Source organism: Balaenoptera physalus (assembly GCF_965194825.1).
Source record: "Balaenoptera physalus genome assembly, chromosome: 7".
NCBI classification, from domain to species: Eukaryota; Metazoa; Chordata; class Mammalia; order Artiodactyla; family Balaenopteridae; genus Balaenoptera; species Balaenoptera physalus.
In genome coordinates this window covers 83,623,851-83,640,282 of record NC_138886.1, presented here as the reverse complement: position 1 = coordinate 83,640,282, position 16,432 = coordinate 83,623,851, and the positions used below count along the sequence as shown (strand labels likewise).

The following is a 16,432-nucleotide window of genomic DNA, read 5'->3' as shown; positions in this document are numbered from 1 at the left end:
GCCAGGAGGTTTATGGGGACTAGGGCCTGGGTCGGAGTCGGGGGTGGGATTAGGGCTATGACTGAGATTTAAACCAGAAAGAAGCCTCACTGGCAGTAGTGATGGGGAGCATGCTGTGGGCAGAACAACTGGCTACACATTGCTGACGCTGGCTGATCCTTCATCATTATGAGCCCAAGCCCTGAAATCCTGTTTTAGCACTAGTTTGGAAGGAAATGTAGCATCTGAGTTGAGGGCGTCATGGAGTTAGTCTCCTTAAGGACACTGCAAGAAGTACACCGGACCAGGAGCGGAATTAGGAGTGATACGGAAATGAAAGGCAATACCCACTGAGAAATTCTGTGAGTCTATCTCTTTATCAGTCTGAGGTCTTTCAGCTATTCCTACACTGTCCTCTAGGTTTCCCTAATCTCCCAGGATTTTCTCACATTCAAAGATTTCACCTTGTGACCCCATGAAGTGAATTTCTGAAGGCCTGACTTAGCTCCCTGGATGGCCTCCAAATATCAGTGGGAAACATGGCCCCAGGGCCTTCAATCTCCCTGCCTATGACACATGCTAGACTAGGCTTATATGTTCCCTAAGTGTCTTCCAGCTCTAACCTTGCATCAGGCTATGAATCTACAAAAACAGAGGCACCTTTCAGTCCCATTTTTCCAAAGGGGGGAAAAAAGATAGCAGCAGAAGAAAGCAAAGACTGCAGATATAACACTGCCAAATGTTCTGAACATTTTGTGCTTTAAAAAATAACAAACTTTTTGAGTAAATGAAAGGAAAGAGGAAGGAATTGCAGCAGCAGGAATTAAACATCCTCAGCGTCCCCTCAGGATTCTCACTTTACACCACTCACCCCACTTAACCTCGCATCTCTCTAGCATCTCCCTTCCCCTCTTCTCTACTCTGTCTCACTCCCCTCCTCCATCTACCTATCTTAAAGATGATGTTTATTTGATGGATATTACATTGCTCATCCCTAGAAAGGTCTGTCCTTTATTCACCCCAAAGTGGAGCTTTTTAGGAGCCTTTGCTGAGAGTCTAAGAGTATCCGTGCCACTCGGCTTAGTTACTTTTGATAACAAGGAAAGCAAATACACAGCGTTTCATCCAGATGAACTTTAACAGAAACTGTGTTTAGTCTGCAGGTTGGGGAAGTTCAAGAATCATTTTGTTTCTCTCCTCTGTTACCCATTACACATATATTGAAGTATTTTATGGCTAAGTACAACAGTAATGGAATACATGTCTCATTTTTAAAAAGTTGTCCTGGTTATAATGAGTAAATAAATGCCATTTGTACAAATATTCTGTGTTTGGCCAAACAAACAAATAAAAACCCAAACTCAATCATGTTAGGCCAAGAAGTTACATTTTATTACATTAGCCATGTCCGTATTCATTTGGTATTTAATTCATTTTATAAACATATGCCTTTTTTAAGTGTTTTACATATATTATACCTTGGTGAGTTGTTTTTTCGTAATTTTGACAATGCATGTGTAAAAGACATGCTGAAGTCTTTTGTGCTATTTATGTTGATTCTTGTGATTTAGAGAGCTCAGTGGAAATTTTAGCCCTTTCAATAATGTTTATCTTATTGGAGAACAGGTCTCCTTTTTTGAGTTTATGAAGAAATGGCTATGATGAAGGACTTTCAGACTTCTGTATTTCAGTAAAATCTTGTGTCTCCTAGGGCGGTGGGATCTACCAGAGATGTCACCCATCCCAAATGGAATCATGCCTAGGGCCTTGGAGACATTTGGGAGGGACAAAGTAAGTATAACAGAAGTTCTCAGCAGAACTGAGGCTGAGAGGGGAAGTGAAGGCCACAGTCTCCCTTCCAGAACCTTCAAACAGGAGACAACCTCCCGCTGAGCTTGGACAAGCACTGAGCAACCTGAGGAGACAGCGGAGTCTCCAAGACTTGGCCGGTTGGATTCTGTTTGACCCCATTGACCTCTATCCAGAATTTAGTTAACATTGACTGGGAAGAGTAGCTCAGAGCTATTCACAGCCTGTAGACTGGAAGGTTGTCCCTGAGCAGAACCTCTGACACTTGGATGTGCCCCAAATACCCTTCCCACTGTCCATTCCTTTAAAGGAATTGGAACACATCCACCATAGCAGATGTAATTTGCTCCTGAATTGGCCACTACAATAACATAAAATAAAGCATCACCTCCACACCTGAGTGTGACCACGGATAATGAGACGTTCTGGAGTGTTCGCTTACCTTCACTGCCACCAAGATCTTGTCCTGCTCAGGACAGAGGTTATAGCATTCAGCTAGGAAAACTTTTCCAAAGGCTCCTTCGCCTAGCTCCCTTTTCAGAACAATGTTATGTCGCTTGATGTGCTGAACAACTGTAAAACAAAGACAGAATGGACATTGGAATAGAGGCATGTGGAGCTGCAGGCAGAGGATGGGGAGTCAGTGGCTGCATCCTGAGCTTGCAGGCCCCCGGTTCTCTCCTCCGCAATGGGTAACCAGATGGGAAGCTCAGGGTCCATCCGTAAGGTCCACCCCAAAGGGTTGGAAGGTGGCGGCGTTGGCTTGCTCTCCGGAGTGGAATTATTGTTTCTGATAGAACTAAAGGAACCACCTAGCCGTTGGCTGCAGAATGTCATTAATGAGCTTTACAGACTAGGAAAGGGGAGAAATGAGAAGGGAATGGATATTAATGGCAGGCCTCTCACAAGCCAGATGTTTTGCATGTATTTGTCAGTTATGTGTCTAGTGGGAAAGGCAGAGAGCTAGCCAGGAAGCCTTAAGTCTTTGTTAAGCCCCCTCAGACTCCTGAGGGAGAGAGGCTCAGAGGATACAAAGGGAAAATGCAAGATCTGTGCATTGCTGATTAAGGCTGTGTCCTCACCTCACTTTTCGCCTCCTGCTGAGGTAGGCTCCATGGTTGAGCCTTAGTGACGCCTTTTGTTTAGACCAGAAATGTCTAGAAAAGACTGGCTTCCTTAGCTCTTTTCTAAGATTGTGTCCTAGTCTTGGCTCTCCAAAGCTAAGAGGAGACAAGAATAGAAGCATCTGGGGAAGGGAGAATATTCCTCCCTCTCGTCCAGAGCAGAGCTGGCCCATGTCACTCATCCATGTGCCTTACTGGAGAAAGAGGCAGGAGGTGGTCCAGAGTCCTTTAGAGCCCAGTAGTGCAAGGTGGGAGGGGAGTGAGTGATTCTCAGGACAGAGCCAGTGGAGAAGCCTTAAAACAGACTGTGCAGAGGACAGAGCTGCAGTGTGAGCTTGGGCCTCTTCACCCAGCACATCAAGTGTTGGATCCCTTAGACCAGGGTTTCCACCAGGTCAATGGACAACTCATCCCTGAACGGCAGAGTTTAAAAGGACTCTGACTCCCTCTAGAGCTTGGAATGTGCAGCCGACAATATTCTCTCATTTGACTCTCACCACACTGGGAAGCATCCTTTTCTACATTTTACACTTGGAGAAACTAAGTCTGCAAGAATTTCAATGATGCATAACATGGGAATGGAGGAGTTGGCATTTGAACACAGGTCTCTCTGAATCCAGAGTCTGTGATTTTTCTTCGACACCACAAAGTTCCTTTCCAATTGTAAATTGTGTTAAGCATAAGCATAACAAGAGAAATAGAAATATATAATAGGCTAAAAAGTAAAAATCGTCTTCCAGCTTCCTCTCTGCTTAGTTCACTCTTCAAAGGCCAGTTCAAACTCTCAAAAGTTCAAAAGTTCAAAAGGAAATACAAAGCATATCTCTGTAGTTTTAATAATAATAAAGTGAATACCCATGAACCCCCTCATTCCATTGTAAGAAACAGAATATCACTAGTACTTTTAAAGCACTAGTGTTCTTTCTTGATTGTACCCACTTCCCACTCACCTCCCAGGGGTAACCACTATCCTGTATTTTGTGTTAATCATTTGCCTTATTGGTTTGCTACCAATGACATATCCCAAACCAGAGATTGTTGGGCTATGCCAGTTTTGAACTTATATAAATGGAATCATACTACAAGCATCCTTCCGTGTCTTACGTCTGTCACTCAACAATGTCCATGAGATTGAATTACATTGCGTGTGTAATAGTAATTCTTTTGCTTTTACTACTTTAGAATATTCTGTGGAAGGACTGTAACACCATTTATTTATCCATTCTATGTTGATGGATATGTTATACAGTTTCTTTTTAGATACAGCTGGATATAAAATGCAACTGGTGATTAAGGTTATGCTTTAATAGGATTTTTCCCCTTATAATTCATGTGGTTTGGAGCTATGGCTGCTTCCATAGGCCTCTGGGAACTCAGGGTGATAAAAATCAAAAGGTCTTTTAGGAGCAACATTATTAATGAATCTAAGAATGTATATTAATTTCTCATGCTCCAGTAGCAATGCCTGAATTTAAGAGGGGAGAAATGTGTTCATTAGGAAGAGTGCCCATATGAAGAGATGAATGTAATTCTTGCAGAGAATTAGCTGCCCTATTTAAATCTAATATTTAACTCCATGGTTGTCACATGTTCATTGGGAATTAAATTGCCACTTGATTTACTTTACACTCCAACCAGATCAAGGCAAGTATTTAACTCTTTTTTTTTTTTTTGCATTTGATTTATACTTTTCCTCCCTCCCTTCCTTCCTTCTTTCTTTCCTTCCTCTCTCCCTCCTTTCTTTCTTTCTCTCTCTCTCTCTTTCTTTCTTTCTTTCTTTCTTTCTTTCTTTCTTTCTTTCTTTCTTTCTTTCCAAGCAGTAAAAAAAAGTTGGTGGCAAATAAGTTCATAAAGCTATGGATAAAGCCACAATTTGATCATCTTCAAAGCTAAAATTGATGAGACCAGTTTTCCCATGTTGACCTTGAAGGCAGTAAATGTATCTTTTCTTTAAGAAATGGGCTATTTTGCATTAATTTGTTTTGCTATGTTTGAGACGTAATAGATTACAAGAATGCTGGCCTTTTGCCAATGTACTCCCTCTAAATAGAATGAATTTCTCTTTTCTAAGACTGGAAGCCACCAAAGGGCACAGGTAACAATTTTGTGTTTGTATTTGCATTCCTGCCAGGGTCTCACAGCAGGTGCTATCCAAACATTTGTTGAAAAATGTGCCAAATGATAATAAAAACAATACGTAAATACTGTTTAGTTATATTATTTCAGTTAACTGACAATAACCTTACTGAGTATGTAGGCAATAAAGCAGCCCAATTCTCCAAGATGTCAGGAGTAGGGAGAACAACTAGTCTGAAGCTATTACATCCTTGAGCTAAGAATTTCTTCCCATTCTCTTCCAGGAGAGCATCGGGACTTATCCCAACATGCCTCATTGCCTGCTTCCCTCAATCAAGGGAAGTCCCCAGTACCCTCTCAGGGCCTCCCTCTTTATCCAGCCTCAAACCCCCAAATTTCTCATAAGTGCCCAAGGTTGAGCCAATGCTAACGCCTTCACCTCCCTCACAACCCCTTCCATCGGTCCCTCTGGGATCACTCCCCTGTCATCCACAAGCTCCCTGTATCCTCAATCTCTCCTTAAACTTCCCTCTACCTCATCTTCCACTCAAATAAAACCTTAGCTATGTCTGTGGAAACATGCCTCCCCCCTGCAGCCCTCTCGAATGAAAGCCATCCCCACTCCTCACTCCCAGGTACTTCAAGGCTTGTGTGCCTGATGTCTGACCATTACCCACCCCACTCCTGCTAGAGCCCCAGCCAGCTGAAAGCATCTATCTTAGGGAGCCATCAGCCTGACCATGTCTGCCCCCTCACTCTGATATCTTGGCTACTCCTCTCACCCACTGAGCTCCTGGCTCAAGCTTTCCCTTGCTATCCTCCCGATGCCATCATTCTCAGGGCCTGAGGCACAGAGGGCTGAAGTAGCTTGCCCAAGCTATACAAACACTTGGCTGCCATTTGTCTTGTGTCTTTCAATAGTGCGGCTGAGAGGCGAGGCATTGGGAAGTTTGGTTTGGCTGTTTGCATGGCATTTAGCTGACTTTTTCTGGGAGCAAGACTTCCTTTTTTTAAATTTTATTTTATTATTTTTTGGGGGGGGTTGTGGGGGGCTCACCATGTGGCCTGCAGGATCTTAGTTCCTTGACCAGGGATCAAACCTGTGCCCCACTGCAGTGGAAGTGTGGAAGTGTGGAGTCCTAACCACTGGACCACTAGGGAAGTCCCAAGACTTTCCTAATGAAGGAAGCAATGCACTGGTTCCCATTCTAGACAGTCTCACTGTGGACAAGCACTTTGAATAACACTGCCTTAAAGGGTCCTGGGAATCTTGGGTTCATTTTATACAAAATATCTTCAGTGAAGTGAGTCTAAAGATTCCATGATAAATAAGCTATCAGGTAAGCATGTTAAAATTTTTACACGCTTCTTTTCTCTGAGGTCAGTCAATTCTCTGCTTTTAACTTTGGAGACTCCAGTAAAAAGACCTCAAACCCAACATGAATAACTAATAAAAAAATAAATGAAAGCCCAGACTCACTCTACCATAAATGGCTCCTTAGTTTCGGAGGAAAACTCAAAACAATAATTGATTTTTTTAAAAAAAGTTTTGTAAAAAAAGTGTCTCTGAAATTCACCTTGCCAAAAAAAAAAAAAAAAGGAGTATCTTGAAGAGGCGTAGGTGGTGTAGGAGCTATACCAACAAACTCATGTGGTCTGCAGACTGATCTGTGTACGTTCATATAGTCAAAACAAAGGGTGTGATTAGATTATTGTGCAAATAAATCTACTCTGTGGAATTGGGGAGAAATTGATGACCAGCAATAATAATCGTGATGAGGGGCTAAAAACTGTCTGGATGTCTTTATCACTGATGGAATTTTCCAGAGTGGAAATTTGGTGCCCTTGGTTATTTTCTTCCTAAGTACCAGAACTGAGTAGATTTCTGGTTTTGTATTAGTATCACATTACAGCCACTGAAAAATGCATTTTGTCACAAAGTGGCTTCAGTAGTTTATGGAGATGCTTGCAGTTTCAGATGGTTTAAATCAAATTCCTGGTATCAATATCTCCCAGAAGTAAATATTCTATATTTACACACAGGCTATAGTATCAACCCATGTCTATATTCATTATTACTAAATCTAAAACTAACAAAACAAATAAATAAATACAACGCTACCCACTTAAGGTTGAAATCGGAAATATATCCTCCCATTTCGTCAGTAATGGGGTTTCATAGAGATCCTTGGCCTCCTGGACGCATCCTGCTCAGCACCTGGACATTTGAGACATTTATTGAGTCTCAATATATGTCAAGTACTAAGTGACCTTCAGTTAAAGGAAAGATATTTTAAAGTTGTGAGTAGGATGGTAAAAAGTAATATACCCCAGAAGATAATGTTCTGTATTAGGAGCAATCTTTCTGTTGCCCTATAGACCTAAATGTAGGGCCTGCCTCAATAGTTCCAACGCAAAGGACCAGATGTTATGATGGGAACAGAAGCGAAATATCATTGAGGCTGACTCCCTCATGTCTGACAGTCAGCCAGTGAGTCTCAGAGAGGTGAAGTAACTTCCCCAGAACCACACAGCTAGAAGGAGACCAAGCTAGAACTCAGATCCCCTGACTCTCAGAAGAACGACCTTGTAACAGAAACCCCTATTTGAGACTGCAGGCAGTGAACATTCCCTGACAGTAAAGTGATAAAAGGTATTTCATTTAGTTAATTATCTCTTCAACTAGAAATACTTGAAACATTGACGTTTATCATCTGAAATGGATCAAGTATCTCATAATGAAGAATTTCATTAGAAAATGGCCAATAAACATAAAATATGTGTGCAAAAAGCGGGATGTCAAAACTATGAAAAATGCTTGAGCTTGATTTTAAATGCAATTAACAAAAATTATTTACTAAATATCTTAATGTCTATTTCATAGGGAGCATATTGAAACAGGTTAAATCATCCACCTTGTAAAAGTAAATTTGTATGAAAGACAGGAACTATGTTTTTTGATTTCATCTATATTTTTATTAAGATATAAATTGGGACTAAATTGAAAATAAATGCAATTAAGACCAGAGATATAAACCACACCAGGACAAGACAAAGCCAAATATTCATAAATAATATTAATGATGAAATAAAACGTAATAATACTGAGCCATTCTTAAGCACTTTTCAACAAAAAATCTCAATGTGCATTACCATCGATTAATTTTTATATCCCTCTGAATGAGGTCAATAGTCACATTTATTTTACATATGACACCTCAATGAATTGACTCCCTTGTGAGCAATCCACTTATCCTTTTCCAAGTGCAATTTCCAATGAAATGAGGAAGTATGGAGGGAAGAGAGGAGCCCTAACATGTGCTGATTGCTATTATGGGCCTGAAAATGTGCTGAGAGGTTTACAAGCAATATCAATCTTCATAGCTATCCAGTAGGGTATCCTTATTTCCATTTTCAGATTAAAGTAAAAAGAAGAGGATCATATTAGCTAAATCAGTCACCCAAGTTTGTACAATTGGTAATAGGCAGAGCTTAAATTCTTTCCACTACAACACTCCACCTTCCCTTGGCCTTCTTACAACAGACAAAGTGTAAGAGAAAGTGAGCTTGACTTTGCCCACCTAGGGAGTCATGGGTCTACTTTTATCAACGTAGTTCAACAAAACTTTATTAAACACCTACTGTAGCCTCGGCATTTTTCTGTGGCCTAGTAAAAAGGATGCACAAAATAATCCCTGTTCTCAAGGAACTCACAACATAAAAGGACAGAAAAACACATGCTTATACCTATCATAACTTTTACTTGTACCTCTGTTTCATTCACAAAAGATTCAGGTACTTTATGTGACCATGCAAGAGAAAGCAAAAACTTAAACAAGAACTGAAGTCAGAGAAAATGGAAAAGAAGGCTTAAACAAGATGTTAAGTAGAAATGCAAACATGCAGATTCTAAGGTTCCTCATGCTTATTAAAATTAAGTCATAAATTGATTCTGAGTTTCCTGGCAGCAGAAGCCAGGACGAAATGCAATAATTTATAAAATTTTGACTACCCATAAGTAAGGACACAGAAATGTCTTATGGTAAGTAAGATTCTTCACAGCATTTAGTTTTGAAAGGAATTTATGGAATGGATTTTACACAGGAGATAAATGTCCTTAACAATGTCTGTAAAGTAAATAGTGAGTTTCCTAAGAATATTTCTCATGGCAGAGCTCAATGAGAAATAAACGTATGATGCAAAAGCCACCCTCAGTCAAATATGCACAGTGCTTATCATTGTAATGGCATAAAAATCAATGTTTATGGGCTTACTCAAGAATGCTTTGGGCACTCTCTCTTGTGAGAACACTGGAGTCACAACTAACTGCTGTACAATCATGGACAGGAAGACACTGGAACTCACCAAAAAGGATACCCCACATCCACAGACAAAGGAGAAACCACAATGAGACAGTAGGAGGGGCACAACCACAATGAAATCAAATCTCATAACTGCTGGGTGGGTGATCAAAAACTGGAGAACACTTATACCACAGAAGTCCACCCACTGGAGTGAAGGTTCTGAGCCCCACGTCAGGCTTCCCAAACTGGGGGTCCGGCAATGGGAGGAGGAATTCCTAGAGAATCAGACTTCGAAGGATAGCAGGATTTGATTGCAGGACTTCAACAGGACTGGGGGAAACAGAGACTCCACTCTTGGAGGGCACACACAAAGTAGTGTGTGCATTGGGACCCAGGGGAAGAAGCAGTGACCCCATAGGAGACTGAACCAGACCTACCTGCTAGTGCTGGAGGGTCTCCTGCAGAGTTGTGGGGTGGCTGTGTCTCACTGTGAGGACAAGGACACTGGCAGCAGAAGTTCTGGGAAGAACTCCTTGGCCTGAGCCCTCCCAGAGTCCACCATTAGCCCCACCAAAGAGCCAGGTAGGCTCCAGTGTTGGTTGCCTCAGGCCAAACAACCAACAGGGAGGAAACCCAGTCCCACCCATCAGCAGACAAACAGATTAAAGTTTTACTGAGCTCTGCCAGAGCAACAGCCAGCTCTACCTACCACTAGTCCCTCCCATCAGGAAACTTGCACAAGCCTCTTAGATAGCCTCATCCACCAGAGGGCAGACAGCAGAAGCAAGAAGAACTACAAACTTGTAGCCTGTGGAACAAAAACCACATTCACAGAAAGATAGACAAGATGAAAAGGTAGAGGGATATGTACCAGATGAAGGACCAAGATAAAACACCAGAAAAACAACAAAATGAGTGGAGATAGGCAACCTTCCAGAAAAAGAATTCAGAATAATGATAATGAAGATGATCCAGGACCTCAGAAAAAGAATGGAGGCAAAGATTGAGAAGATGCAAGAAATGTTTAACAAAAACCTAGAAGAATTAAAGAATAAACACCTAGAAGAATTAAAGAACAAACAAACAGAGATGAACAACACAATAACTCAAATGAAAAATACACTAGAAGGAATCAATAGCAGAATAACTGAGGCAGAAGAACGGATAAGTGACCTGAAAGACAGAATAGTGGAATTCACTGCCACGGAACAGAATAGAGAAAAAAGAATGAAAAGAAATGAAGACAGCCTAAGAGACCACTGGGACAACATTAAATGCAACAACATTTGCGTTATAGGTGTCCCAGAAGGAGAAGAGAGAGAAAGGACCCAAGAAAATATTTGAAGAGATTATAGTCAAAAAATTCCCTAACGTGGGAAAGGAAATAGCCACCCAAGTCCAGGAAGCGCAGAGAGTCCGAGGCAGGATAAACCCAAGGAGAAACATGCCAAGACACATAGTAATCAAATTGACAAAAATTAAAGACAAAGAAAAATTATTGAGAGCAGCAAGGGAAAAACAACAAATAACGTACAAGGGAACTCCCATAAGGTTAACAGCTGATTTCTCCGCAGAAACTCTACAAGCCAGAAGGGAGTGGCATGATATACTTAAAGTGATGAAAGGGAAGAACCTACAACCAAGATTACTCTACCCGGCAAGGATGTCATTTAGATTTGATGGAGAAATCAAAAGCTTTACAGACAAGCAAAAGCTAAGAGAATTCAGCACCACCAAACCAGCTCTACAACAAATGGTAAAGGAAATTCTCTAAGTGGGAAACACAAGGGAAGAAAAGGACCTACAAAAACAAAACCATAACAATTAAGAAAATGGTAATAGGAACATATATATCAATAATTACCTTAAATATGAGTGGATTAAATGCTCCAACGAAAAGACACAGGCTCACTGAATGGATGCAAAAACAAGACCCATATATATGCTGTCTACAAGAGACCCATTTCAGACCTAGGGACACATACAGACTGAGGGTGAGGGGATGGAGAAAGATATCCCATGCAAATGGAAATCAAACAAAAGCTGGAGTAACAATACCCATATCAGATAAAATAGAACTTAAAATAAAGAATGTTACAGGAGACAAGGAGAGACACTACATAATGATCAAGGGATCAATCCAAGAAGAAGATATAAAAATTATAAATATATATGCACCCAACATAGGAACAACTCAATACATAAGGCAACTGCTAACAGCTATAAAAGAGGAAATCAACAGTAACAAAATAATAGTGGGGGACTTTAACACCTCACTTACATCAAAGGAAAGATCATCCAAACAGAAAATTAATAAGGAAACACAAGCTTTAAATGACACAATAGACTGGATAGATTTAATTGATGTTTATAGGACATTCCATCCAAAAACAGCAGATTAGCTTTCTTCTCAAGTGCACATGGAACATTCTCTAGGATAGATCACATCTTGGGTCACAAATCAAGCCTCAGTAATTTAAGAAAATTGAGATCATATCAAGCATCTTTTCTGACCACAATGCTATGAGATTAGAAATAAATTACAGGGGAAAAAACGTAAAAAACACAAACACATGGAGGCTAAACAATACATTACTAAATAACCAAGAGATCACTGGAGAAATCAAAGAGGAAATCAAAAATTACCTAGAGACAAATGACAATGAAAACACGACGATCCAAAACCTATGGGATGCATCAAAAGCAGTTCTAAGCGGGAAGTTTATAGCAATACAAGCCTACCTCAAGAAACAAGAAAAATCTCGAATAAACAACCTAAACTTACACCCAAAGGAACTACAGAAAGAAGAACAAGCAAAACCCAAAGTTACTAGAAGGAAAGCAATCATAAAGATCACAGCAGAAATGAATGAAAAAGAAACAAAGAAAACAATAGCAAAGATCAATAAAACTAAAAGATGGTTCTTTGAGAAGATAAACAAAATTGATAAAACTTTAGCCAGACTCATCAAGAAAAAGAGGGAAAGGACTCAAATGAATAAAATTAGAAATGAAAAAGTAGAAGTTACAAGAGACACCGCAGAAATACAAAGCATCCTAAGAGACTACTACAGGCAACTCTATGCCAATAAAATGGACAACCTGGAAGAAATGGACAAATTCTTAGAAAGGTATAACCTTCCAAGACTGAACCAGGAGGAAATAGAAAATATGAACAGACCAACCACAAGTAATGAAACTGAAACAGTGATTAAAAAATCCTCCAACAAACAAAAGTCCAGGACCAGATGGCTTCAAGGGAATTCTATCAAACATTTAGAGAAGGGCCAACACCTATCCTTCTCAAACTCTTCCAAGAAATTGCAGAGGAAGGAACACTCCTAAACTCATTCTATGAGGTCACCATCACCCTGATACAAAAACCAGACAAAGATACTACAAAAAAAAGAAAATTACAGACCAATATCACTGATGAATATAGATGCAAAAATCCTCAACAAAATACTAGCAATCAGAATCCAACAACATATTAAAAGGATCATACACCATGATCAAGTGGGATTTATCCCAGGGATGCAAGGATTCTTCAATATACGCATATCAATCAATGTGATACACCATATTAACAAATTGAAGAATAAAAACCATATGGGCATCTCAATAGATGCAGGAAAAGCTTTTGACAAAATTCAACACCCATTTATGATAAAAAGTCTCCAGAAAGTGGGCATAGAGGGAACTAACCTCAACATAATAAAGGCCATATACGAAAAAGCCACAGCAAACATCATTCTCAATGGTGAAAAACTGAAAGCATTTCTTCCATGAGGAACAAAACAAGGATGTCCACTCTTGCCACTATCATTCAACATAGTTTTGGAAGTCCTAGCCACAGCAATCAGAGCAGAAAAAGAAATAAAAGGAATTCAAATTGGAAAAATAGAAGTAAAGCTGTCACTGTTTGCAGATGACATGATACTATACATAGAGAATCTTAAAGATGCCACCAGAAAACCACTAGAGCTAATCAATGAATTTGGTAAAGTAGCAGGATACAAAATTAATGCACAGAAATCTCTTGCATTCCTATACACTAATGATGAAAAGCTGAAAGAGAAATTAAGGAAACACTCCCATTTACCCTTGAAACAAAAAGAATAAAATACCTAGGAATAAACCTACCTAGGGAGACAAAAGACTTGTATGCAGAAAACTATAAGACGCTGATGAAAGAAATTAAAGATGGTGCAAACAGATGGAGAGATATACCATTTTCTTGGATTGAAAGAATCAATATTGTGAAAATGACTCTACTACCCAAAGCAATCTACAGATTCAAAGCAATCCCTATCAAATTACCACTGGCATTTTTTACAGAACTAGAACAAAAAATCTTAAAATTTGTATGGCGACACAAAAGACCCCGAAGAGCCAAAGCAGTCTTGAGGGAAGAAAATGGAGCTGGAGGAATCAGACTCCCTGACTTCAGACTATACTACAAAGTTACAGTAATCAAGACAATATGGTACTGGCACAAAAACAGAAATATAGATCAATGGAACAGGATAGAAAGCCCAGAGATAAACCCACACACCTATAGTCAACTAATCGATGACAAAGGAGGCAAGGATATACAATGGAGAAAAGACAGTCTCTTCAATAAGTGGTGCTGGGAAAACTGGACAGCTACATGTAAAGGAATGAAATTAGAACACTCCTTAACACCATACACAAAAATAAATTCAAAATGGATTAGAGACCTAAATGTAAGACTGGACACTATAAAACTCTTAGAGGAAAATATAGGAAGAACACTCTTTGACATAAATCACAGCAAGATCTTTTTTGATCCACCTCGTAGAGTAATGGAAATAAAAACAAAAATAAACAAATGGGACCTAATGAAACTTAAAAGCTTTTGCACAGCAAAGGAAACCACAAACAAGACAAAAAGACAACCCTCATAATGGGAGAATGTATTTGCAAATGAATCAGCAGACAAAGGATTAATCTCCAAAATATATAAACAGCTCATGCAGCTCAATATTAAAAAAACAAACAACCCAATCCAAAAATGGGCAGAAGGCCTAAATAGACATTTCCCCAAAGAAGACATATGGATGGCCAAGAAGCACATGAAAAGCTGCTCAACATCACTAATTATTAGAGAAATGCAAATCAAAACTACAATGAGGTATCACCTCACACCAGTTAAAATGGGTATTATCAGAAAATCTACAAACAACAAATGCTGGAGAGGGTGTGGAGAAAAGGGAACCCTGTTGCACTGTTGGTGGGAATGTAAATTGATACAGCCACTATGGAGAACAGTATGGAGGTTCCTTAAAAAACTAAAAACAGAACTATCATATGACCCAGCAATCCCACTACTAGGCATATACCCAGAGAAAACCATAATTCAAAAAGATACACGCACCCCAATGTTCATTGCAGCACTATTTACAATAGCCAGGTCATGGAAGCAACCTAAATGCCCATCGACAGATGAATGGATAAAGAAGATGTGGTACATATATACAGTGGAATATTACTCAGCCATAAAAGGTACACAATTAGGTCATTTGTTGAGACGTGGATGGATCTAGAGACTGTCATACAGAGTGAAGTAAGTCAGAAAGAGAAAAACAAATATCGTGTATTAATGCATACATGTGAAACCTAGAAAAATGGTACAGATGAACTGGTTTGCAAGGCAGAAATCGAGACACAGATATAGAGAACAAACGTATGGACATCAAGGGGGGAAGGTGGCGGGGGGTGTGATGAATTGGGAGATTGGGATTGACATATATACACTAATATATATAAAATGGATAACTAATAAGAACCTGCTGTTTAAAAAAGTAAATAAAATCAAATGCAAAAATTAAAAAAAAAAAAGAATGCTTTGGGGATGGGGTTAAAGAATAGATGTAATTTCCCACACCTGCTACTGGGTCTAGAACATATCAGGCAATCAATAGTATTTTATGAATAAATAATAACATAAACATGAAAAAATAGATGAGTGGTTGAACAAGAGATGAGAATGGTGGGAAGGAGGGCATTTAAAGTGGGGGAAGAGAAAAAGCAAGGATGAAGAAGAGGAAAAGTCCAGATTATCATACCAAGTGTAGTTAGTCAGACAGAGAAAGACAAATATCATATGATATCACATATATGTGGAATCCAAAAGAATATGATACAAATGAACTTATTTACAAAACAGAAACAGACTCACAGTCACAGAAAACAAACTTACGGTTACTAAAGGAGAATAGGGGGGTGGGGAGAGGGATAAATTAGGAGTTTGGGATTAACATATACACATTACTATATATAAAATAGATAAACAACAAGGAGCTCCTGTACAGCACAGGGAACCATTTTCAATATCTTGTAATAACCTATAATGGAAAAGAATCTGAAAAAGAATATATATGTATATAACTGAATCACTTTGCTGTACACCTGAAACTAACACAACATTGTAAATCAACTATACTTCAATAAAAATTTTAAAAAAAGAAACTGTGTTTTATATTGTTTTTTTCCTACAGAGAAAAAGCAGGCAATACACAGTAAAAGGAGGACAAGGTTGGACCATAGAGGGCCCTGAACACCTCACTAAGTAGTTTAAACAATCTCGTCCACTAGTAAGTTGGACTCAGACAAATGCTTCACTGCTCTTTGCCTTCATTTCATCATCTTTAAATGAAGGACTTTGAACTAAACAGCATTTCAGATCTGCTCTAGCACACACACAGTTCCATAATAGGTGAGCCCGTAGCTTTGTTCTGTATGTAAGTCTTATGTAGAAGACTTTTGAGCATGGAAGAAAAGTGACGGGGACAAATTAGATTATTCTGGCAGTGATCAAACTGGAGGCAGAGAAGCCAGTTCTGATATAACTTAGACCTTGCTCTCACAGAGGCCTGTGCTGAGCCAAGAGCGAGCTCCAGCAGTCATTCATCCATCTTTCCTCTCCAGCCCCTTGCCCATCGAATGCACACAGCTCAAGGTGACAGACTCCAGGGAAGCTGAGGTCAAGTCCGTGACCCTGAAGGGAACAGAGGATGTCACCAAGGACTAATCCTGATGTTTTCAGGGAAAGACAGAGAACAAGGAGCAATAGAGCAAGACCGAAATGGACAAATGAGAGAGGCAGGAGAAAGGGCC

General features: G+C 39.6%; 1 protein-coding gene across 6 annotated transcripts in view; it reads right to left on the bottom strand.

Annotated features, from left to right (window-relative positions):
• The window catches only part of NTRK2 (neurotrophic receptor tyrosine kinase 2), a 411,119-nt gene that overhangs the window by 123,887 nt on the left and 270,800 nt on the right, over positions 1-16,432 (bottom strand). For all 6 annotated transcript variants that reach the window (XM_082469619.1, XM_082469620.1, XM_082469622.1 and 3 more), the window contains one exon: positions 2,231-2,361. In XM_082469619.1, the coding sequence (XP_082325745.1) occupies positions 2,231-2,361 (131 nt within the window). The remainder of the gene's footprint in view (positions 1-2,230; positions 2,362-16,432) is intronic.